A 25,626-nucleotide genomic window follows, 5' to 3' on the forward strand; every position below is an offset into this window, starting at 1 on the left:
CAGGCTGGCAGGCTGGGAAGGAGGCAGGCTGGGAAGGAAGCAGGCTGGCAGGCTGGGAAGGAGGCAGGCTGGCAGGCTGGGAAGGAGGCAGGCTGGCAGGCTGGGAAGGAGGCAGGCTGGCAGGCAGGGAAGGAGGCAGGCTGGCAGGCTGGGAAGGAGGCAGGCTGAAGGAAGCAGGCTGGCAGGCTGGGAAGGAGGCAGGCAGGCAGGCTGGGAAGGAAGCAGGCTGGCAGGCTGGGAAGGAGGCAGGCTGGGAAGGAAGCAGGCTGGCAGGCTGGGAAGGAGGCAGGCTGGGAAGGAAGCAGGCTGGCAGGCTGGGAAGGAGGCAGGCAGGCAGGCTGGGAAGGAGGCAGGCTGGGAAGGAAGCAGGCTGGCAGGCTGGGAAGGAGGCAGGCAGGCAGGCAGGCTGGGAAGGAGGCAGGCAGGCAGGCAGGCTGGGAAGGAGGCAGGCAGGCAGGCTGGGAAGGAGGCAGGCTGGGAAGGAGGCAGGCTGGGAAGGAGGCAGGCTGGGAAGGAGGCAGGCAGGCAGGCTGGGAAGGAGGCAGGCTGGGAAGGAGGCAGGCTGGCAGGCTGGGAAGGAGGCAGGCTGGGAAGGAAGCAGGCTGGCAGGCTGGGAAGGAGGCAGGCTGGGAAGGAGGCAGGCTGGGAAGGAGGCAGGCAGGCAGGCAGGCAGGCAGGCAGGCAGGCAGGCAGGCAGGCAGGCAGGCAAGCAGGAAGCGATATATGGGTGTTGAAGTGAACCGTGAACCACGTGACCTTTGAGAGTGTGTGTGTGTGTGTGTGTGTGTGTATGTGTATGGGTTTGGGGTGGGGGGTGGGGGTGGTGTGTCGGTGGTGGGGGGAGAGGAGGAGGTGTGTCGGTGGTGGGGGGGAGAGGGGGAGGTGTGTCGGTGGTGGGGGGAGAGGGGGAGGTGTGTCGGTGGTGGGGGAGGGACCGGCTGACTCCATAAGCCTAACCACACTCCACAGACCTGTGACCCAGATTTGTTTCTTAAATGTACAGTACATCATCGTATATTTTAGGCAGGATGTTCCTGCAGGCTGGCAGGAAACATCCAGAGGATGTTTGCCAGACGTCTTAATAATCAGTTAGGAACAATTAAGGACTTTTATAAAGCGGATCAGGACTTCACTTATTGATGAGTACAAACAAAACACGGTCGCATTTACGCCATGAACCTGACGATTTTTTTCCCTAGAGTTTTTTTCATAAATTTTTCGGAAAAATTTCTTTTTACATTTCTAGTTTATTTTTTCCCCTCTATTTCTCGTATACGAACTTACATGTTAACCGACGGGTCTCGTCCCCAAGGGGTTCGGAAACCAAGTGGTGCTCTGTAATTATATCTTTGTGGTAACTCCTGTCTTGACAGTTGTGGCGAAGCAGACCTCCTCCGACGCTTGCTGAGTCAGCACTTCTTTTTTGCCAGACTTCCCCGCCCTATTGCAGCCAAAATATGCCACTTACGATTTTTTTATTATTGTTCCTATGATCAGGGAAAACAAATTAACAGATTTATAAGAGAAACAAATTTATTTAATTTTTTTTTATGCGTCTGTGGGTGACAAAGGCCAAATAGCCCAGAGCCACTTAAGGGTTAAGGCTGAAGCCCCAGACTAATATAGCTAATATCAGTCTGATAGCTCCAGGGAGCCTCTGGGGCTCGCCCAGAAAATGGTGTTTCATTACATTCAATGCTGGTTTTTTACTGATAAATCTGAAATTCAGTGTAAGCTATACTGTCATACAAATCATGTAACGTATTTGGTCAACTCACATTGGTGATCATTGATGGTGTCCAGTTAATTATTGCCCTTCACTCAGCACTGGTAAGGTGCACATTGCTTTTGGCAGCCAATCATTGCTGTAAATATATACCAGGATGGCAATACTCTACCAGTCAACTTACAGCCATTGAGAGGAGTCAGGCACAGTATGAAAGTTTATATGACATGGTAGGCACTCTGGTAAATTACTGACTTGCTGAAATTTAAGAATGTCTGAGTGTATGGATTGATCAAAGCATTTTAATTAATGTGAGTGTTTGTTTTTTAGGTATTTCTGATGCTTTTGAAGATGGTGATTGGGGAGTAATGTTGGCTGATTTTAATGGTGATGGTAAATTAGACATAGTTTATAGCAACTGGAATGGCTCGCATCGAATTTTCCTTCAGACAACAGATGATGAGAGTAATCCCAGATTTAGGGTAAGTGCAGTTTTTGCTTTATAGTTTTATGTGTGCTCCAATAGAGTAATTTCCTCTCGTACTAGATAATAATTTGGACAAAATCCAATAAGGTTATATGCAGTAACAAAAATTGAGCTGATACCACTTGCTTGTTCACTTCACCAATGTCCTACTTTTTCTAGGACATTGCCAAACACCAGACAGACTGATTCATCCTACAATCCTCGATGCATTGATTGTTCTTTTAAGTGTCCTTGCTAGGCTGTTAACCCATAAACTGCACAACACGTCATATGACGTGTTGAGTAACTTGCTATGAATTGCACATCACGTCATATAACGTGTTGGAGTACTACACAAGATTTACACGGCCCGTGGATACACAGGGTTCACCTCACCTTCATCAGGGCTCTTGTAAACAGACCCCATTTTAAAAAAATCGTGGGCCACATTCCCGGGTGTGAGGTTCTCAGTACTGAGTGAGCCACCAAGGCTGGCGCATATAGCATGAGCTCACAGCATTGCTGTTCAGCTTTTGACCACAGAATCGCCTAAAAATGCCATATTATATATGTACATGCTATTATTTAGCGATGATAGTATTATAGAAAACCTCTGACTGTGATAAAAATGACCAGGATTCTGATAATAGCAGGATTGTTGTGATAATTAGTACTGTAGTGGGAGGAGTAATCTCCTCCCACTACTGTAAAAGCAAAAACAGTATGGTGGAAGGAGGATGTGGGCGAGTGGGGAGTCATTGAGGGAGTGGCGGTGAGAGGCTGTCTGGCAGATGTGGTAGCCGCACCTCCCTGCTTTTTGACTTGCAATATCAACTTAGTGGTTCGTTATGGTGAACAAAACATACAGATACGTATATATAACCTGTGTATATAGTGTAATAACCGACAAAGTATTTGTTTATTGTTTTATGAACACAATAATTGAATCAATAATATGCACACCATAATTTTGAATACAGCGATGATTCACACATTTTATTATATAAATATATCACACTACACACTATTGAATAATATTACAGTATCCACTCAATTTAACGGCCTCTTTTATACCGATCTGCCGGTAATAACGACCGGTTTGGGAGACCGGTATTTAGAGCCTCATATAACGGTCTGGAGGTCGATATTACCGAAGGTCGGTAATGGGTTTGTTTTGGCATCAGGGGGTTCTCACATGGCAAGCAGGCCGCCTACCTCTTTCATCCCCTCCCTAACCCTCACTGCACCTCTTCCCCCACTCCCTCACTCCTGGTCTCCCCCACACTCTCACTTCCTGCCTCCTCCCCCCCCTTTCCAAGACCCTTCTGGCAAATGGCTCAGTAGACTGCCAACCAGCCAGAGACAGCCTGCAGAATCTCCATCTAATACAATAAAGCATTCATGAAACAAGTATTTTTCTGTGGGGAGCCCCTACGGCTCCCTGGAGCTTATCGGGCTAATGTATGTTATATTAGACCGGGACATTAGCTACGGAGTTCAGACCTACCAGGGACCAGCGCCAGAACCTGGCCCCTTCAGAGAGGTTTCAGGGAGCAATGGCCCTGGAAAACCCCTTAGTGGTTGGGGTTTTCCTTATCTGTCATCAACCGGGGTTAGGCACCCAGAAAGTTAGGCGTAACAAAACAAACCCCACATGGTAAAAAACTAAAACAAAAAACCGAACAGAGAGGTAGAAACTCCCTACAATCACAAGGAAACAAGCAAACATCACACTTTACTGCCGCGCCGATCGTCCGCGCAGCCCTCCCCGCCCCGAGAGGGGGAAGGGGAGAGCCCCGGACCTACCGCGCCGGCTACCAAGCTTCAGTTCATTCGCTAATGTCAACCGGGTTAGACGCTTCTCTGGCCTCAGTTTCCTAGGCGGTGTTTGCCTTGTGTGGCGTTCACTGCCGTGTGTTGTGTAGTGCGGTGGCCAGGAGTACCTCATCAGTGCCAGGGCTGCATGCGCTTAGTGGCTGACTTCCCTAAGCGCCCTGTGAGTACTGCCCTTGCGTAACAGGGTTCTCTTCCCTGGGGCGTTCGGGAACTGTTCCGTTTAGAGGTTCTTGCTTCTCGGCGTTTGCCTTGCCCTTGGGGCCAGCTGGGGCTTGGGGCCCTTGTTTGGCCCTGGGTAGGGATTGATATTGTGCTGGTTAGGGCGTCAAGGTGTTTCACGGCCTGCCACCTAAGCGGCGGACGGTTCCTGTTACCTCTGGAGACGGTGTACTTTTGTGGGGTTTTTCTTTTGTTTTTATTTTTCTGCCTGGTGGGGGTCTGCCTAGTGTGGCTATAGTTCCACTGGTAGTGTTTGGCGGCCCTCTGCTAGGCCCCCGTGATTGTACACGTCGCAGGGGTTTTCAGTGCTATCCTCTACCCTCTTGTTATGTTTGAGTTTCTTAACCGGTTAGCAACACCTTGCCCGGGCTTCCCGTAGTTGTTACCCCTATGGGCACTGGAAACCAAGGTCTGGGCTCGGGGGACCATTGAATGTGTCTTCCGGGTTCCAACCCGTCTTGAACGGGATCGTTGGTTGCTGTGCCCTTGTCTCCGGGTGACAGTCGCCACTTTTACCTCCGTCATGCTGCCTGTTGGGTCACTGACACCTTGACCCGGAGTCTAGCGAGAGATTTTCTCTGCTTGTTCTCCAGTACTCTCCTTATGTTATTACTGTTCAGAGTATAGGCGGCATCCGTGTTGCAAGCTAGGTTAGGTTGCTGCATCATGCTAGGTTGGTTTCCCACTCGGATGCCCCGAGGCCGCCCTGTTTTGGTTAGGTGCTGTTACCGCCCCTCCAGTAACAGTTCCTGCCAAGGCTTTTCGGGTTTTATCAGCGGCCCTTTCTTGCTGCCTTTCCCATGGACTCTTGCTTTTCTTTGAGGGCGGAGGGCTTGGAGGACGGCTCTGCCCCAGGGCCTCTGTTGCTGGCTTCCGGGGCTGTGGGGGATGCCTGCTAGCAGTTCTGGGGCGGTTTGCCCCTGCCTGGGTTTTCTGCTTTTGGGCGGCGTTTTTCGCCCATCCAATCTGCTTGCTTCCCACTTTTGCTGGTGTGTTTTTGTATCTTTAGCATCAGTCACAGCCCCTGTTCTGGCCGGGTTCTGGCCGCCATTTTCGTCTGCCGGTTTCTCGGCGTGGCCACCGGGGCGGCGTTGCGGTTTGTTTACACGAGCCTGGGTGTGTGAGCGAGCTTCTTGGGTGAGTTTTCGCCTTTTTTCAGGGATTTTTATTCTCCTGTTGTTGTTTCTTTGCTTTTCTGGTGTTTTCTGCCCGTTGCCTGTTCCTCTGGGAACGCTTGAGTGTTGATTTTACACTGGGTTTTCCATTTTGTCTGTTTTGGGTCTGGGCCTTTGGGTTTGGGCTCAGTGTCCCCTGGCTGTTATGCTTGCTCCCACACCTTGTCCCTTGATTTTCGGTCTGTCATGACCGTTTTCCCAGGGGTTTCTGTCTGGGGGCTGTGCTTTGCCTCTCTGTGGTGTTCTCCGCTGGCAAATGTGGTGGTTTGGGCTCCCCCTGGTTCGATTCTGGGTTCCTTTGGGTTCTTTGGTTTCATTCCGGAGGTTTCTTCCTCTTGGGCCCCTTTGTGGGTTCTGGAGGCTTTGTTTCCTCGTGTGTGACCCAGTTTCTGCATTCTGGAGTTCCAGGGTCTTCCTGGCTTGCAGACTGTTCTTTTTGGGTCTTGGCATGTGTTGTGGTCGTTCTTGGGACTTTGAGGTTTTGTCGAGGTGGGCCTTTTGATGCAGTTTTATGCCTTCTTTGCCTGGCCGGCAGATTGTAATTTTCTTTTCAAGTGTATATGTGTGTGTACGCATGGCACATGTGTACACTGCGGTTGTGTGGTGCCCATATCTTAAGAAGCACATCAACAAACTGGAAAAGGTGCAAAGACATGCTACTAAGTGGCTCCCAGAACTGAAGGGCAAGAGCTATGAGGAGAGGTTAGAGGCATTAAATATGCCAAAACTAGAAAACAGAAGAAAAAGAGGTGATATGATCACTACATGCAAAATAGTAACCGGAATTGATAAAATCGATAGGGAAGATTTCCTGAGACCTGGAACTATAAGAACAAGAGGTCATAGATATAAACTAGCTAAACACAGATGCCGAAGAAATATAAGAAAATTCACTTTCGCAAACAGAGTGGTAGACAGTTGGAACAAGTTAGATGAGAAAGTGGTGGAGCCCAAGACCGTCAGTTGTTTCAAAGCGTTATATGACAAAGAGTGCTGGGAAGACGGGACACCATGAGCGTAGCTCTCATCCTGTACCTACACTTAGGTAATTACACTTAGGTAATTACTGTGTGTGTGTGTGCACATGTGTATGTGCATACGCATGTGTAATTACCTAAGTGTAGTTACAGGATGAGAGCTACGCTCGTGGTGTCCCGTCTTCCCAGCACTCTTTGTCGTATAATGCTTTGAAACTACTGACGGTCTTGGCCTCCACCACCTTCTCACCTAACTTGTTCCAACCGTCTACCACTCTGTTTGCGAAAATGAATTTTCTTATATTTCTTCGGCATCTGTGTTTAGCTAGTTTATATCTATGACCTCTTGTTCTTAAAGTTCCAGGTCTCAGGAAATCTTCCCTATCGATTTTATCAATTCCTGTTATTATTTTGTATGTAGTGATCATATCACCTCTTTTTCTTCTGTCTAACAGTTTTGGCATATTTAATGCCTCTAACCTCTCTTCGTAGCTCTTGCCCTTCAGTTCTGGGTGCCACTTACTAGCATGTCTTTGCACCTTCTCCAGTTTGTTGATGTGATTCTTAAGATATGGGCACCACACAACTGCTGCATATTCTAGCTTTGGCCTAACAAAAGTCGTGAACAATTTCTTTAGTATATCGCAATCCATGTATTTAAAAGCAATTCTGAAGTTAGAAAGTGTGGCATAGGCTCCTCGCACAATATTCTTTATGTGGTCCTCAGGTGATAGTTTTCTATCTAGAACCACCCCTAGATCTCTTTCTTTATCAGAATTCTTTAAAGATTTCTCACATAATATATAGGTTGAGTGGGGTCTATGTTCTCCTATTCCACATTCCATAACATGGCATTTATTAACATTAAATTCCATTTGCCAAGTGGTGCTCCATATACTTATTTTGTCCAGGTCATCTTGAAGGGCATGACAATCATCTAAGTTTCTTATCCTTCCTATTATCTTAGCATCATCAGCAAACATGTTCATATAATTCTGTATACCAACTGGTAGATCATTTATGTAGACAATAAACATCACTGGTGCAAGAACTGAACCCTGTGGTACTCCACTTGTGACATTTCTCCATTCCGATACATTGCCTCTGATCACTGCCCTCATTTTTCTGTCAGTCAGAAAAATTTTCATCCATGTTAGAAGCGTACCTGTCACCCCTCCTATATTTTCCAGTTTCCCGAACAACCTCTTATGTGGAACTCTGTCAAAACCCTTTTTTAGGTCCAGATAGATGCAGTCAACCCAACCATCTCTTTCCTGTAATATCTCTGTTGCTCGATCATAGAAACTGAGTAAATTCGATACACAGGATCTTCCAGATCGAAAACCATACTGTCTGTCTGATATTATATAATTTCTCTCCAGGTGTTCTACCCATTTAGTTTTAATTATTTTTTCCAATATTTTGACTATTACACTTGTCAATGATACCGGTCTATAATTAAGGGGGTCTTCCCTGCTTCCACTTTTGTAGATTGGAATTATGTTAACCTTTTTTCACACATCGGCTACAACTCCTGTAAACAGGGATGCCTGAAAAATCAGTTGAAGAGGAATGCTGAGCTCAGGTGCACATTCTCTCAGAACCCATGGTGAAACTCCATCTGGACCAACTGCCTTGTTCTTATTTAGCTCCTTGAGCATTTTTTCCACTTCGTCTCTAGACACCTCTATGTGCTCTATGTTGTTCTCTGGAATTCTTATTGTATCTGGTTCCCTGAAGATTTCATTTTGTACAAACACACTTTGGAACTTTTCGTTTAATGTTTCACACATTTCCTTTTCATTTTCCGTGAATCTATTTCCCATTTTCAACCTCTGTATATCATCCTTTACCTGCAATTTGTTGTTTATGAATTTATAGAATAGACCTGGTTCTGTTTTACATCTGTCTGCAATCCCTTTTTAAAAATTTCTTTCAGCCTCTCTCCTCACTACTGTGTAGTTGTTTCTCGCATCTTTGTATCGCTGGTATGTTTGGGGGTTTGGCCTCTTCCTGTATTGATTCCATTTTTGTGTCTTTTGGTCTCTGGCCCTCTCGCGCTTTCTGTTGAACCAATCCTGTTTCCTAGTTCTGCTTCTCTGTTTTGGCATAAATTTTTTTGTGCCTTTATCATATATTTCACAAAACTTGACATACATCTCATTCACTTCCTTGCCTAGCAACAAGTCTGTCCAATTATACCCACTAAAAAAATTTCTAAGGTTGCCATAATGTCCTCTCCTAAAGTCAGGTTTTTCAATTGCATCAACCTTCATATTTTCTTCCAGATTATAACGCATTGCATACTTTATTCCCAAAAAGACATGGTCACTTTTACCCAAGGGAGGAAGGTACTGAATGTCAAATATTTCTTCCTCCTTCCTGGTAAATATCAAATCTAGCATGGAGGGAACGTCCCCTTCCCTCATCCTCGTAGCTTGTTTAACATGTTGATACAAGAATGTTTCCAGGATGAGGTCTACAAATTTACAGGTTCAGAAATCTTCTGTTTTAGCTTCATATGCTTCTCAGTCTATGGCTTTCAAGTTGAAGTTGCTGACTATCAACAGTCGTGAACTATCGTTATCCGCTCTCGCTATGATCTCTCTCATTATTGTTATAAGACCTTCTCTTTTACTATCTAGCTCCTCCTTTGACCATGTGCTGCTTAGTGGTGGACTGTATGCATTTATGATCATTAGTTTATCATCCTCATGGCAGGTCTCTAGTGCTATTATGTCAACTTCTTGTGGATTGGCAGTCATTATTTCGTTCACCTTTAGGTGTTCTTTCACCAGCACAGCAATGCCACCGCCTTTCCTAATTTTTCTGTCCCGTCTCCAAATTGAGTAGCTCCTTGGTAATATGACTTCATTTCAAATAACATCTTCAAGTTTTATCTCCATGAGTGCAACAATGTCTGGTGTCTGCAGCTGTATTACATCACGTGTGTGTCACATACCTTGTGTGTATGTGTATATGTATGTGTATGTGTATATACATGATATGTATATATGTGTATGTGTACTTTTTCTTTCGGAAGGGGCTCTGTTCCTTCTCTGTTGACGGGGTGCTGGGGGAGCAACTTGCTCTGTTGACTCTCGTATGGTCCTGCTGTTAGTGGGCGCTTTTGGTTGTCTTCCAGCCTCTGGTGGCGTCGGTGGACGGCTTCTCCCCCTTTGGGGGGTTCAGAGCTGGCGGGGTGGGCTTCTTCCCCCTGCGCTTCGTCATGTCATCTTGATGGGTGCGTTGGGTGTGGTCGATCCGCCCCATCCTTCTGGGGTTCCCGTCTGCTCTTTGCAGACATGGGCCTTCGAATCTGCGGTTCTTCTGGACTTCTTCAGTCTGCGCCCTGGTTTCTGTGCCCTCCTTGGAGGACTGTTGTCTCCTGTCCGGCTTCTGTTGGGGCCGGGTGCCTGGATGGTGGCCCATGACCTCCAGGTCAATTATTGGTACTTTTTTTTTTTTTTTTTTTGCATCTTTACTGGATCTTGGTGCCCTGTCTGAGTCTGCTTGAGATTCAGTGTCTGGCCTACCTTGACGACTGGCTGGTGTGGGCTCCCAGTCGGTCCTCTTGTCTGCTCGCCGGGGGTGTGGTTCTTTCCAGATCGCTGGGTTTGGTTTCCTGGTGATCTGGAGGCCATTCCATCTGTTTCCGTCCCGGGTTCGGACCTGGGCCTTGATTAAGGCTATTGGGCCACTCCTTGTCTTTCCCTCCAGAAGTATTACTGCGGCTGTGGTCCTGTATTTGGCTGTGCATGAGGGGGTCCCGGGTTGCTCGAATGGTTGTGCGGCAGTCTGAACTTCGATGTGCTGGTCTGCTCGCGGGGTCTGGTTTGGCTTCGGCGTCTGGTTGGTTCCTTCTGAGACTCCCCTTCCGCCTCTTGCAATCGTTGGGTTCGTTCCTCCGGGGATCTTGTGTTGGTGTGCGTCACCAGCTTCTTCTTTGGGATTTTCGGGGTTCCATGCCTTGGCACCTCCCCCAAGCCTTCGCTCGATGTGTTCACAGACGGGTCATCTCTTGGCTGGGGCTTTGTGACCAGTGCTCACCAGTCGGCCGGGGATGGTGGAGTCTGTCCGTCCGTCGGGCTCACAGCACTATTCGGGAGTTCTTGGGTGTCTGGTTTGTGCTTCGAAGGGTATGGGTCACTCGGTGCTCTACCATTCAGCTCCATTCGGACTGTTCTCTGGCGGTTCTTGCCGGAACCACAGGGTTTCTCTTAGGTGTTGACCTTTGGGGTTGGTTCCTTGGAGTCGCTCGTTTTCTGGATTCTTGGGGTTTGGCTAACCGTGAGTTTCATGTCCGGGGTGTGTCCTGCATCCTGGCTGACAGCTGTCTCGGTTCATTCCTCTGTTCACGGATTGGCCAGTCGTCGCCAACACGTTTCGTTGGCTCTGCTGGACGTATGGACTCCTGGCCATGGACGTTCTTCGAGTCGGTGTGGTCTAGGCATCACCCATTTTATGTGGCGCGCTTACCCGCCTGCGAGGCGTTCATGTTGGATGCTTTTTGGCAGGACTGGTCGAGGTGGGGGTACTTGTTCCTCTTCTCCCGGTCCAGCTGTTGCTTCGGGTTCTGGCTCGGTTGCAGCCCATTCCCACGAGAGCAGCCCTTATGGTTTTTTTGGTGGCCGGCCCAACTTCTTTTCAGACGCTGCTTGATAGGTGTCCAAACCCGGGGCGCTTTCCCGCGGCTCCGCCTCTTTCAGCAGGTCGGATCGGTCCTGTACGTGACTGATTCGGCCTTCTTCCTCGGCTCTTCACGTCTGGTATTTTGACGCGGGTATCATCATTTCTGTGGTGTTCAGGTGGCCTTGTTGACAGTGTCCCACCTGCAAGCTTCATCTTGGCGACAGTATGACGTTCCTGGTGTTTCTATGCACTTTTTCTTGCTCTTTGTACGTTGTCTTCTCTTTCGCATCGGGCTGTCTTGTCCTTTCTTGGGTTTTTCTGGACTACAGTTATTTGATGTTTTCTTATTGTTGCCTCGTTTTATGCGGCGCTGGCGGAGCCGCTCTGGCTTGCGTATGGGGTGGACGTCACATCTGCCCCGTTTCGTACGCTTTCTCGTGTTTTGTTTCACCTTCGGCCTGCTCATGCGTCGCCTGCGCCGTCCTGTTCCTTGATCAGGGTGCCTTCTTCTTCCTCAGTTTGTGGTAGCCCTTTCGGTTCAGGTTTCTGCTCCTTGGTACTGGCAGTAGATTTGTACGTGTGCAGCCTTTCTCCGTCCTGGAAGCACGTGAACATGAGGCTCTTGGTGCCTCATGTTGTTACATGCGGTGGCACTTGGCTGGGCAAGACGCTGCTGATGCGACAAATTCTCGCCCAGTAACACCACTGGTACTGGCACCAGGCTCTGTAACACTATGTTCTGATTCCACTTCACTAAAACTAGAAAAAGAGTCGCCTTCCTCTGACTCGTCACCAAAACTATCCTCAGACTCTAAATAAGCTCAGGAACTGTGTGGTCGAGGGTGAATTGGAGTAGACATTGGGCGAGATGGCATGGGTGAACATATAGGCCTCGCCATGGGAGGCGGCTGTATCTCATTTTCACTGTCCGTGCTATCATCATCGGTCAATTGTGTGTAGTCTTTATCAATGTCAGAATCATCAAAATCACTTTGCTCACCATCGGAAAATAATTCACTGGTTATATGCTCTTGGGCGAGTGATTGCGTGGTGCGTGCCCGGGAAGCGTTCGGCCGTGCGCTCGACATGGTGGCTGCTGGGTAACTGAGGCCTCCCACGCGATACTAGCATGAGCTGGATTTTTTCAAAATGGCGGCTGTTTACTATAGCCCCTGGGCAGCGTATGGAGACCCCCTATACCCCGCGGGCCTTTCAAATCTTGCGCAGTACTCCAAAGCATCATATGCTGCGAGCGCAAGTTACTGTAAGTTACTCAAAGCATCATAGTTGATGCGCAACTAAAGTTGCGCATCAGCTGTTTAGTATGTGTAACATACTAAATTGCGATGTGTACTAACATACTAAAGTGTATGTGGCGGCTGTGTGTTTAGTATGTGTAGTAACTTACTAAATTACAATGCGATGTGTAACATCGCATTGTTTAGTTGTCTTGCGCAACTAAAGGGTTACTCATTGGTATAATTCCCACAACAGGGCCATGGTGGGCAGGTATTTATTTAATTAATGTCCCTAGGCCTTGTTGGTCCTGTGTTGTCCCGAGGTATGTTTCTTGGCCAATGGTCTCTCCTTCTAATTAATCTCTACTCCCCTCCTCCTCCTCCTCCGTATTAAGTCCCTTATCTTTCTCTGGGTATTTAGATACAAGAAGCCAAGACACCAGAAACCAAGCATTGAATGTTAGGAAACACCTCTTTCTGGTAGAGCCTTGGTGGCTTCCTGTCTCCCTCCCTCCCTCTCTTCCAGGTTCGTTGGTTCATTGGATGGTTCAGACAGGTTCATTGGAGCAGGGTTTTATCTGCTCCAGGACTGCCAATAAGTTGGCAGAGGACTGTGCTCCAGACCACCTCATGGCAGCAATTGGTACTAACAGGTTCGATCTAGTTTTGATCGGATTACAGTATTTTGTTTCATTTGAATAATTTGGGGAATTAATTGTTTGGCAGTTTCAAGGCTTTGATTCTTGTGAACCCAGCAGTTTGTCTATAAAGTTTCACTAACTTTCTAGATGCATTCCCAGTGAAACGGCAGAATGTCATTGGCCCTGTTCCTCTGTTACGGGACCAAGTTCTGACTCTGGTCCGTGGTGGGCTAAACAGAACTCATGTGACTGATATGACTTTACAGTATGGAGCAATTTCAGCAAGATAGCTTCAGGCAGCCACTGGAGCTCTGTCAGAAAGAGGCATTTCATTACTTTGAACTTTGGGCATTAAATTGAATGTTATGGAATATATTAAATATTTGATTTTCAGAATATTGCAACTGATGAATTTGCTGAGCCGTCACCTCTTCGGATGGTAGTGGCTGCTGACTTCAATAACGATGGTAATATAAAGGTATTGTAGAGGCTGACTTTTGTGTTAATATTTTGCTTATTTAAACATTTTCTTATTAACCCTTAAAGTGCGCATCACGTCATATGACGTGTTGGACGTTGTTCCAATCAACTGCGCATCACATCATATGATGTGTTGGAGTACTATGCAAGATTTAAACGGCCCGCAGATACACGGGGTTCACCACACCTTCATCAGGGCTCTTGTAAACAGACGCCATTTTTTACAAAATTCGTGGGCCAAACTCCCGGGTGTTATTGGCCTCAGTATTGAGTGAGCAACCAAGTCTGACGCACGCAGCATGAGCTAACAGCACTGCTGTTCAGCTTGTGACCACAGCATCGCCTAAAAACGCCAAAATATACTTGTTCATGCTATTATGTAGCGATGATATTATTACAGAAGACCCCTGACTGTGATAAAAACTGACCAGGGTTCTGATAATAGCAGGATTGTGGTGATATTTAGCGCTGTGCGCCATGGAGGGAGGAGTAATGCTGTGGGAGGGAGGGTGGTGGCGATGTCTTCTGACTGTGTGTGGCCACCTTTTATTGACTGCACTCAGCATACCAGCTTAGTGGTTCGCTATGGTGAACACAAATGTAGATACTTATATATAACGTGTGTATAGAGGGTATAAACAGCAAGAGAAGGTTTGGAGCCGCCATTTTGGTGAGGGCGGTGGCGTCGTCTGCACGATACCACCGTGCAGACGACGGTGTTGTTTACTGGTTACCACGATGGTCTTTGGGCACCATACCAGTTTATTTGTACAAGTATGGTGAATAAAACAGGTAGATATTTATATATAATGTGTGTATATAGCGTAATAACACCACACAGTATTGTTGGAGGAGAAATATTAGTGCGTCTGGCCTTGAGGGCGGCCGCCGATCAGCTGACTGTGTGAGTAGCCACATCTCTGTGCCTTTACTCACCATACAAGCTTAGATGTACAGTTATGGTGAACAAAACATGTAGATACCTATATATAACGTCTGTATATAAGATATATAGCGTAATAACACCACACAGTATTGTTGGAGGAGAAATATTAGTGCGTTTGACCTTGAGGGCGGCCGCCGATCAGCTGACTGTGTGAGTAGCCACATCTCTGTGCCTTTACTCACCATACAAGCTTAGATGTACAGTTATGGTGAACAAAACATGTAGATACTTATATATAACGTCTGTATATAAGATATATAGCGTAATAACACCACACAGTATTGTTGGAGGAGAAATATTAGTGCGTCTGACCTTGAGGGCGGCCGCCGATCAGCTGACTGTGTGAGTAGCCACATCTCTGTGCCTTTACTCACCATACAAGCTTAGATGTACAGTTATGGTGAACAAAACATGTAGATACTTATATATAACGTCTGTATATAGTGAATTATAGCAAAAACATTATTGTGGGAGGAGAATGAGGGTGAGTCAGATGACTGGAGGTAGGGCGGGAGTGGCTGGCTGGTACACGGCGGTCACTCCTCATTACTTTTTGACTCATAATAGCTACTTAGTGGTTCGTTATAGTGAACAAAACATGCAAATACTTATATATAACCTGTGCTTATAGTGTAATAACCGACAAAGTATTTGTTCACTGATTGATGAACGTAATTGAATCAACAATATGCACACCATATTTTTGAGTACAGCAATGATTCACTCATTTTATTATATAAATATATCAAACTACACACTATTGAATAATAATACAGCAAAAAAAGTATGAAAAATCAATCAGACATTGAAATAATTCGGTAATTATCTCTTTGTGGCAACTCTGGCCTGACAGCTGGCGAGCAACAGACCGCCTGGGACGCACGCTGAGTCAGCGCCTATAATTTGCCAGACTTCCCCGCCCTATAGCGGGCAATATTTGCCACTTACGATTTTTTTATTATTTTTCCCGTGATCAGTGAACACAAATTAACACTTTCGCGCTCTCAGCGCTCAAAAAAAAACAATACCCCAGATGCTTTCGGCACTTCGCGCGCCTACGCGGTAAGACCGAAAAGTGTACACTCTTTTGACTGTCCTGACAATAATTGAAGGCGCACGTATTTAAATTTGGTATCACTGTGTTCGCAATGAAATTGTCTATAAGAGCATACCTATAAAATGCCGCCCAAGCATAAGGAGTATCAACACCAAATAAAAAACTATGCAGATCACTCGCCGAGAGCGCCAAACAGCAACAAAATGTTTCCACTTCTCTTAATGGTTGCGAAGCCTACAGTTGTCCTACATCGCTAATTTTGGTATCATTGGAATCGCAATAAAATTCTCTACACGGACATATGCATATGAATGTTTAATATAGGTAATTGCCCACCCGCAAGAGTGTGTGAAGTGGAGAGTAGTTAGCCGCGAGCGCACTGGCGAAAACACAGGGGGGAAATCATGCTTGGAAAGTTTATACGTTTCCTGACCCTACTTTTCTATGTACGTATTTCTTTTTTATACCAATGTGTTCGCAATAAAATTTTCTATAAGATGAACTGTATAACATTTGTACAAAGCATGTGTAAGAGAAGCGCCAAATATAGAACCACGTCGCTCAGTATGCGTTCGCGGCAGAAACGAACGCATTGTTTTCATTCGTTTGATGTTTGTCATGTTTATACTTGTTGAAACATTTTATAATTTGTATGACAGTGATCGCAGTAAAATTCCCTACACAGACATATACATAACACATACAAATATTTCCCACGTGTTGGATATATCAACGGCTAAAGGGAACCCACTGCCACACGCTCGCCACACCCAGAGCCACACCCTCCACACCCCCAAACATACTTTGTGTATTTTTTTTTTTACTCATAGAAGTTTATGTGATATAATATTCATTCTGGTACCAAAACATTCGCAAATAAATTCCCTACAAAACAAAAGTATCCCCATAGGAGCCGGTCGGCCGAGCGGACAGCACACTGGACTTGTGATCCTGTGGTCCCGGGTTCGATCCCGGGCGCCGGCGAGAAACAATGGGCAGAGTTTCTTTCACCCTATGCCCCTGTTACCTAGCAGTAAAATAGGTACCTGGGTGTTAGTCAGCTGTCACGGGCTGCTTCCTGGGGGTGGAGGCCTGGTCGAGGACCGGGCCGCGGGGACACTAAAGCCCCGAAATCATCTCAAGATAACCTCATCTCAAGATATCCATTTCGGTTAAAAAATGGAATTTATAGAAATATTTTTTCGATGGACGAGAAAACTCGGCTGTTATGCGGAATCGTAAGAGAAAACGGCGACGAGTTATCTCTAATCTAAAGTGTGAAAGTGTTAACAGGTTAGAAAGAAAAAATAATTTTTTTTTTTTTCAAAATGACATGCGCCTGTGGGGATGGCAGGATATTAGACCCTGAGCATGTTAAGGGTTAAATCTATGACCTTTTGTTCTTGAAGTTCCGGGTCTCAGGAATTCTTCCCTATCAATTTTATCAATTCCTGTTACTATTTTCTATATAGTGATCATTTGCCTCTTTTTCTTTTGTCTTTTAGTTTTTGCATATTTAATGCCTCTAACCTCTCCTCATAGCTCTTGCCCTTGAGTTCTGGGAGCCACTTAGTGGCATGTCTTTGTACCTTTTCCAGTTTGTTGATGTGCTTCCTAAGATATGGGCACCATACAACCACTGCATATTCCAGCTTTGGCCTTACAAAAGTCGTGAACAGTTTCTTTAGTATTTCTCCATCATGTATTTAAAAGCAATTCTGAAGTTAGAAAGTATAGCATAGGCTCCTCGCATAATGTTCTTAATGTGGTACTCCGGTGACAGTTTTCTATCTAGAACCACCCCTAGATCCCTTTGTCAGAATTCTTTAAAGATTTTTAACATAATTTATAGGTTGTGTGGGGTCTATGTTCTCCTATTCCACACTCTAAAACATGGCATTTATTCACATTAAATTCCATTTGCCAAGTGGTGCTCCATATACTTATTTTGTCAAGGTCTTTTTGAAGGGAATGACAATCATCTAGGTTTCTTATCTTCCCTATTATCTTAGCATCATCAGCAAACATGTTAATATAATTCTGTATTCCATCTGGTAGATTCTTTATGTAGACAGTGAACATTACCGGTGCAAGAACTGAATCCTGTGGTACTCCACTTGTGACATTCCTCTAATCTGATACATTGCCTCTGATTATGGCCCTCATATTTCTGTCAGGAAATTTTTCATCCCTGTTAGAAGCTTACCTGTCACCCCTCCAATATGTTCCAGTTTCCCGAACAACATCTTATGTGGAACTCTGTCAAAAGCCTTTTTTTAGGTCCAGATAGATGCCGTCAACCCAACCATCTCTTTCATGTAAAATCCCTGTGGCTCAATCATTGAAACTGAGTAAATTTGTAACACAGGATTTTCCAGATTGAAAACCATACTGTCTGTCTGATACATCGTTTTTCTCCAGGTGTTCTACCCATTTAGTTTTTAGTTTTTTCAATATTTTAGCTCCTTGAGCATTTTTTCCATTTCGTCTCTAGACACCTCTATGTGTTCTATGTTGTTCTCTGGAATTCTTATTGTGTCTGGTTCCCTGAAGATTTCATTTTGTACAGACACACTTTGGAACTTTTTGTTTAATGTTTCACACATTTCATTTTCATTTTCCGTGAATCTGTCTCCCATTTTCAATCTATATTATTCTGTACCTGCAATTTGTTGTTTATGAATTTATAGAATAGACTTGGTTCTGTTTTACATTTGTCCGCAATCCCTTTTTCAAAATTTCTTTCTGCCTCTCTTCTCACTGCTGTGTAGTTGTTTCTTGCATGTTTGTATCTCTGGTATTTTTTGGGGGGTTTGTCCTCTTCCTATATTGATTACATTTTTGTGTCTTTTGGTCTCTGGCCCTCTTGCAGTTTCTGTTGAACCAATCCTGTTTCCTAGCTCTGCATCTCTGCTTTGGTATAAATTTCTGGGGGGAGCCCCTACAGCTCCCCGGAGCTTACTAGGCTGATAGGCTAATGTCAGACTTTGGCATCAGTCATGTGTATGGAGTTCTTATGGGCCTACTGGAGACCACGAGCCAAAACCTGGGCCCCCTCTAGAGAGGCAAGGGAAGCATTGGCCTATAGAAACCCTGGTGTAATTAGAAGCATTCTATGTCTGCCATCGACTGGGTATGGCAGCCAAAAAGGTAGGCGTCCCAAAATAAACCCCTATTCTGGTGAAAATTGCAACCAAAAGCTGAACGAGTGGATAGAACTCCCCAAACAAAAACGAGCAAACTAGTATGACGTCACCCGTCGTCGCGCCGTTGTCTGCGCAGCCCCCCCTCCCAGGGAGGAGGAAGGGATAGGTCCAGACCTACCGCGTCGGCGATCCACACCCCAGTTCTTGAGGCTCATGCTATCGGCTCGGTTGTGTGCTCTGGCTCCAATATTTTTGTGACGCTGTGCCTTGTGTGTGGCTGCTGTACTCCAGGGGTGTGAGAGCCAGGAGTTATTCCTCAGTACTCAGCCTGCATGCGCCTAGTGTTCCCTTCCCTAGGTGCCTTGTAAGTACTGCCCTTGGTGCTTGGGGTTACCTTCCACAAGGTCCTCGGGGTCTGCCTCTGTGTGTCCGTTTTACTGCTCGCTTTCTCGGCCACCCTTTGGGTACTTGGGTGTTTTGTCTCCCTAGTTTACCTTAGGGTAAGAGGCAGTTTTTGCACTGGTAAGGGGCGCAGGGTGCTGTGCAGCTAGTTGTCACCTATCACTGCGGCCGGCTCTGTTCCTTGGGGTACGTTGTCGTCTTGCGGGGTTTTCTTTTTCTTTTTGCCTTGGTGGGGGGTTCTGCCCTATTTGGCACTGGTGTTTGGCCTCACCCTGATACTTGGTGGTGCCCCCTGCTTGGACCCCGTGAGTGTACATGTCCCTGGGGTTCAGCTTTAGACATTTTATTTGGTAGTTTTGGGCGCCGATTAGCAGTACCCTGCCTGGGTTTACCTGAGCGCGATTCTTCTTCAAGTAAACGCTCAGGACCCTGGGAAAGGGGACGCGTGGGTCCGATGGAAGTGACCCCGGGGTCCCCCCCTCGCTTCATGCGAATTTGAGGGTTGTTCGGTCCCCTTGTCTCAGGGTGACCTCACTGTTTTTGCCTCCATCACGCAGCCTGTTGGGTCGGTGACACTTTCGACCAGATCCCATCACAATGGTTGTACTCTTCGAGTCACTTGTGTTGGCCCGTCTTGAGTACTGCTCAGTACTCACTTCCCCCTTCAGAGCAGGAGAGATTGCTGAAATAGAGGGATACAGAGAACATATACGGCACGCATAGACGCAATAAAGCACCTAAATTATTGGGATCGTCTCAAAGCCCTCCAAATGTACTCACTAGAAAAAAGACGAGAGATATCAAATAATATACACCTGGAAGATACTGGAGGGCCAAGTACCAAATCTACACAGTAAAATAACGACTTACTGGAGTGAACGATATGGAAGAAAATGCAGAATAGAACCAGTGATGTGCGGCACTGGCAGAGCCGTTTCAGCTTGGCTTCGGTATCGCTGTTCCATCTGCGCCGTTTCGCAAGCTGTCTCGTGCCTTGTTTCACCTCCGGCCTGCTCAAGCGCCGCCTGAGCCATCCTGGTCTTTGGACAGGGTGCTCGCTTACCTTTCGTCTCCTCGTTTCGTTGTGGCCCCTTCGGTCCAGGATTGTTTCTCCCTGGCTCTTTTCTTGTTGGCATTAGCCTCTGGTGGTCGAGTAGGGGAGCTTCATGCTCTCCTCCGGCGTAGGGCTTTCTGCTCTTTTGGTCGTGGGGATTGTTTTGTTCTCTTGCAGCCGTCTCCTTCATTTCTGGTGAAGAATGAGACCACTGCATTCTGGATTGGTCCATGGGTTGTTGATGCTTGGTTGGTACGGCCGGGGGTGCATCATGTTTCGTGTCCGATTGCGCGCTTCGCCGTTATTTGCGCGCCACGGCTTCTGTGTCTGGGGACGCGCTTTGAGTTGATCCGGTTTCCCTTCTTCCCTGTTCGCGGGTTCGGGTCTCTCAGGTTCTCCGCAGGGTTATCAAATCCAGCAAGCCTGTGGTCTATCCCGGCGCCCATGACGTCCGTAAGTTCGCGGCTCTTGCTGCCATCTTTGGGAATATGTCTTGGTCTGATATTTGGGCGTGGGGTTTTTGGCGGTCGAACAGGGTCCTGGCTGCTCGATACCTCATGAATGTCCCTGGGCCCCGTCAGGCCTGTGTTGCTTTGGGTCGGCGGTTGCAGCCAGTTTTCTCGACTTCGAGTTGAGGAGTGAGCGACGACCGCCTCCTGGGTAAGTCCCTCTTTTTCCATCTGTGGGTAGTTAGTTCCGGGGAGCCGACGGGGCTCCCCCCAGAAAACCAGCGTTGAATGTAATGAAACACCATTTTCTCGGTGAGTCCCAGAGGCTCCCCGGCATCCCTCCCTCCCTCCGGTAGGCGTTTTTTCTGTGGGGAGCCCCTACGGCTCCCTGGAGCTTATCGGGCAAATGTATGTTATGTTAGACCGGGACATTAGCTAAGGAGTTCAGACCTACCAGGGACCAGCACCAGAACCTGGCCCCTTCAGAGAGGTTTCAGGGAGCAATGGCCCTGGAAAACCCCATATGGTTGGGGGTTTTCCTTATCTGCCATCGACCGGGGTTAGGCACCCAGAAAGGTAGGTGTAACAAAACAAACCCCACATGGTAAGAAACTACAACAAAAACCGAACAGAGAGGTAGAAAACTCCCTACAATCCCAAGGAAACAAGCAAACAAGCAAACATCACACTTTACTGCCGCGCCGATCGTCCGCGCAGCCCTCCCCACCCCGGGAGGGGGAGCCCCGGACCTACCGCGCCGGCTGCCAAGCTCCAGTTCGTTCGCTAATGTCAACCGGGATTGACGCTTCTCTGGCCTCAGTTTCCTAGGCGGTGTTTGCCTTGTGTGGCGTTCACTGCCGTGTGTTGTGGTGTGCGGTGGCCAGGAGTACTTCATCAGTGCCGGGGCTGCATGTGCTTAGTGGCTGACTTCCCTAAGCGCCCTGTGAGTACTGCCCTTGCGTAACAGGGTTATCTTCCCTGGGGCGTTCGGGAACCATTCCCGTAGAGGTTCTTGCTGCTCGGCATTTGCCTCGCCCTTGGGGCCAGCTGGGGCTTGGGGCCCTTGTTTGGCCCTGGGTAGGGATTGGTATTGTGCTGGTTAGGGCGTCAAGGTGTTGCGCAGCCTGCCACCTAAGCGGCGCCCGGTTTCTGTTGCCTCTGGAGACGGTGTACTTTTGCGGGGTTTTTCTTTTGTTTTTCATTTTCTTGCCTGGTGGGGGTCTGCCTAAGGTGGTTATAGTTCCACTGGTAGTGTTTGGCGGCCCTCTGCTAGGCCCCCGTGCTTGTACACGTCTCAGGGGTTTTCAGTGCTATAATCTACCCTCTTGTTATGTTTGGGTTTCTTAACCGGTTAACAACACCTTGCCCGGGCTTCCCGTAGTTGTTACCCTACGGGCCCTGGAAATCCCTGTCTGGGCTCGGGGGACCATTGAATGTGTCTTCCGGGTTCCAACCCATCTTGAACGGGATCGTTGGTTGCTGTTCCCTTGTCTCCGGGTGACAGTCGCCATTTTTACCTCCGTCATGCTGCCTGTTGGGTCACTGACACCTTGACCCGGAGTCTTGCGAGTGATTCTCTGCTTGTTCTCCAGTACTCTCCTGATGTTATTACTGTTCAGAGTACAGGCGGCATCCGTGTTGCAAGCTAGGTTAGGTTGCTGCAACATGCTAGGTTGGTTTCCCACTCGAATGCCCCGTGGCCGCCCCGTTTGGTTAGGTGCTGCTCGCCCCTTTCTCTCCATGTTCCCGGCTCCGGACCGTCTGCGGGTTTCGGGGTCGGGGCGGGGTTCAGTTGCGGCAGAGACTCGGGCGGTTTTCGGGGGATGCCCCGTTCGGGTTGGGGACGGAGGTTTGAGCCTGTGCCTCCTGCCAAGGCTTCTGGGTCTTACCAGCGGCCCTTTCTTGTTGCCTTTCCCATGGGCTCTTGCTTTTCTTTAAGGGCGGAGGGCTTGGAGGGCGGCTCTGCCCCGGGGCCTCTGTTGTTGGTTCCCGGGGCTGTGGGGGTTGCCTGCTAGCAGTTCTGGGGCGGTTTTGCCCCTTCAGGGGTTTTTCTGCTGTTGGGCGGCGTTTTTCGCCCTTCCAGTCTGCTAGCTTCCCACATTTGCTGGCGTGTTTTTGTGTATTTAGCATCAGTCACAGCCCCTGCTGGCGGCCATTTTCGTCTGCCGGTTTCACGGCGTGGCCGCCAGGGCGGCGTTGCGGTTTGTTTACATGCGTCTGGGTGTGCGAGCGAGCGTCTCTGGTGAGTTTTCAAAAAATTTTCAGGGTTTTTGTTCTCCTGTTGTCGTTTCTTTGTTTTTCTGGTGTTTTCTTGCCGTTGCCTGTTCCTCTGGGAACGTTTGGGTGTTGATTTTGGGTCTGAGCCTATGGGTTTAGGCTCAGTGCCTCTGGCTGGTATGCTTGCTCCCACACCTTGCCCCTCGGTTTTCGGTCTGTTGGGACCATTTTCCCAGGGCATTCTGCTGGGGTCTGTGCTTTGCCTTTTAGTGGTGTTCTCCGCCGGCAAATGTGGTGGTTTGGGCTCCCCCTGGTTCGATTCTGGGTTCCTTTGGGTTCCTTGGTTTCGTTCTGGAGGCTTCTTCCTCTTGGGCCCCCTTTTGTGGGTTCAGGGGACTTTGTTTCCTCGTGTGACCCGGTTCTGCCTTTTGGGGTTCCGGGGTCTTCCTGGCTTGCAGACTGAGCTTTTTGGGTCTTGGCACATGTTGTGGTTGTGCTGGGAGTTTGTGGTTTTGCTGTCGAGGTGGGCCTTTTGATGCAGTTTTGTGCCTTCTTTGCCTGGCCGGCGTAGTGCTCTTTGCCACTAGTCGGCGGCTTGTGCTTTTACAATATATGTCCTCACCTAGTTGTGCTTGTGGGGGTTGAGTTCTGGCTCCTTGGTCCTGCCTCTCAACCGTCCATCAACAGGTGTATTGGTTCCTGTGCCTCTTGGGCTCTGTCATGTCTACATGTGACATTGTATGGGGGTCAGCCGCGTTACTTGTGTGAGGAGTCGCCACATTACTTCTTAGTGCTTTCCCGTTCCCATTCTGACACTAAAAAAAAAAAAACTTTAATTCTATCTGTGGCTCTTTTGGGTACTCAGTTTCCACCTGTGTCCCCTAGTGCGTGTGCCCCTTGTGTTACATAGCCTGTCCTTCTCAACCCTGTCGATTCCCTTGGGTATCTTGTATGTGGTGATCAGGTCTCCCCTCACTTCCTCTTCCAGCGAAATGTGGTTTCATTCCCGTAGTCTCTCCTCATGACTTCGATAGTGTACTTTTTCTTTCTGAAGGGGTTCTGTTCCCTTCTCTGTTGACTGGGCGCTGGGGGAGCAGCTTGCTCTGTTGCCTCTCGCTTGGTCCCGCTGTTGGTGGGCGCTTTGGGTTGTCTTCCGGCCTCTGCTGGCGGCAGAGGACGGCTTCTCCCCCTTGGGGGGGGTTCAGAGCTGGCGGGGTGGGCTTCTTCCCTGCGCTTCGTCATTTCCTCTTCGTGGGTTCGTGGGGCGTGGTCGATCCGCCCCATCCTTCTGGGCTTCCCGTCTGCTCTTTGCAGTCATGAGCTTTTCCCGTCTGCTCTTTGCAGTCATGAGCTTTTCCAGTCTGCAGTTCTTCTGGACTACTTCCGTCTGCGCCCTGGATCCTCTGCCCTGCTCGGAGGACTGTTGTCTCCTGTTCGGATTCTGTTAGGGCCGGGTGCATGGATGGTGGACCTGGACCTCCAGGTCACTTCTTGGCACGTTCCTCTCCAGTTTTTCTGGGGCTAGCACGGTTGGTAATTACCTATGTGTACTTACCTAAGTGTAGTTACAGGATGAGAGCTACTCTCGTGGTGTCCCGTCTTCCCAGCACTCTTTGTCATATAATGCTTTGATTATAATTGTCATATTGTCATATAATGATTGTCATATGTCATAATATGTCTTAATATGATTGTCATATAATGTTTTGGTGGTGGGGCTTCAGGTTTGCTGTTTTTATTGCATTCCCTATTTTGTGAAGGGCACTTTGTATACTCTTTGCATCTTTACGGGATCTTAGTGCCCTGTCTGCGTCTGAGATTCGGTGTCTGGCCTACCTCGACGACTGGCTGGAGTGGGCTCCCAGTCAGTCCGCTTGTCTGCTCGCCAGGGGATGGTTCTTTCCAGATCGCTGGGTTTGGTTTCCTGGTGATCTGGAGGTTTTACCTTCTGTTTCCGTCCCGGGTTCGGACCTGGGCCTTGTTTCAGGCTCTTGGGCCCCTCATTGTCTTCCCTCCAGAAGTGTTACTGCGGCTGTGGTCCCGCCTTTGGCTGTTCAGGAGGGGGTCCCGGGTTGCTCAGCGGTTGCTTGGGCGGTTGTGCGGGAGTTTGTACTTCGGCGTGCTTGTCTGCCCGCGGAGTCGGGTTTGGCTCCGGCGTTGGTTGGTTCCTACGGAGACTCCACTTCCGCCTCTTGCATTCCTTGGGTTCCTCTGGGGATCTGGTGTTGGTGCTGCGTCACCAGCTTCCTCTTTGGGGTTTTCGGGGTTCCGTGCCTTGGCAGCTCCCCGAGCCTTCGCTCGATGTGTTCACGGACGGGTCGTCTCTCGGCTGGGGCTTTGTGACCAGTGCTCACCAGGTCGGCCGAGGTTGATGGCGTCTGTCTGTTTGTCGGGCTCACAGCCCGGTTCAGGTGTTCATGGCTGTCTGGTTTGCGCTTCGGAGGGTTTGGGTCACTAGGTACTCTACCATTCAGCTCTGTTTGGACTGTTCTCTGGTGGATCTTGCCGGAACCACAGGGGGTTTGGTTAACCGTGTGGTTCGTGTCCGGGGTGTGTCCTGCGTCCTGGTGGACAGCTGTCTCGGTTCATTCCTCTTCGTGGGTTGGCCAGTCGTCGCCGATTCGTTTTGTTGGCTCTGTTGGGCTTATGGACTCCTGGCCATGGACGTCTTCGGGTCGGCGTGGTCTAGGTGTCGCCCGTTTTGTGGCGCCCTTCCCACCTGCGAGGACTTCACGGTGGAGGCTTTCGGCAGGCCTGGTTGAGGTGGGGGGTACCTGTACCTCTTCTCCCGGTCCAGCTGTTGCTTCGGGTTCTGGCTCGGTTGCAGCCCATTCCCACGAGAACAGTCCTTATGGTTCCACGGTGGCCGGCCCGGCCTTCTTTTCAGACGCTGCTTGATAGGTGTCCGTACCCGGGGCGTTTTTCCTGAGGCTTCGCCTCTTTCAGCAGGCCGAATCGGTCCTGT

At 48.4% G+C, this 25,626-nt stretch overlaps 1 protein-coding gene across 5 annotated transcripts in view; it reads left to right on the forward strand.

Moving 5' to 3' along the window:
• Nucleotides 1-25,626, forward strand: part of LOC123757091 (cartilage acidic protein 1) — a 293,121-nt gene that overhangs the window by 185,256 nt on the left and 82,239 nt on the right. For all 5 annotated transcript variants that reach the window (XM_069323801.1, XM_069323802.1, XM_069323799.1 and 2 more), the window contains exons 8-9: nucleotides 2,057-2,208; nucleotides 13,305-13,388. In XM_069323801.1, coding sequence (XP_069179902.1) covers nucleotides 2,057-2,208; nucleotides 13,305-13,388 — 236 coding nt within the window. The remainder of the gene's footprint in view (nucleotides 1-2,056; nucleotides 2,209-13,304; nucleotides 13,389-25,626) is intronic.

Source organism: Procambarus clarkii, chromosome 13, assembly GCF_040958095.1.
Source record: "Procambarus clarkii isolate CNS0578487 chromosome 13, FALCON_Pclarkii_2.0, whole genome shotgun sequence".
In the NCBI taxonomy this organism is placed as follows: domain Eukaryota; kingdom Metazoa; phylum Arthropoda; class Malacostraca; order Decapoda; family Cambaridae; genus Procambarus; species Procambarus clarkii.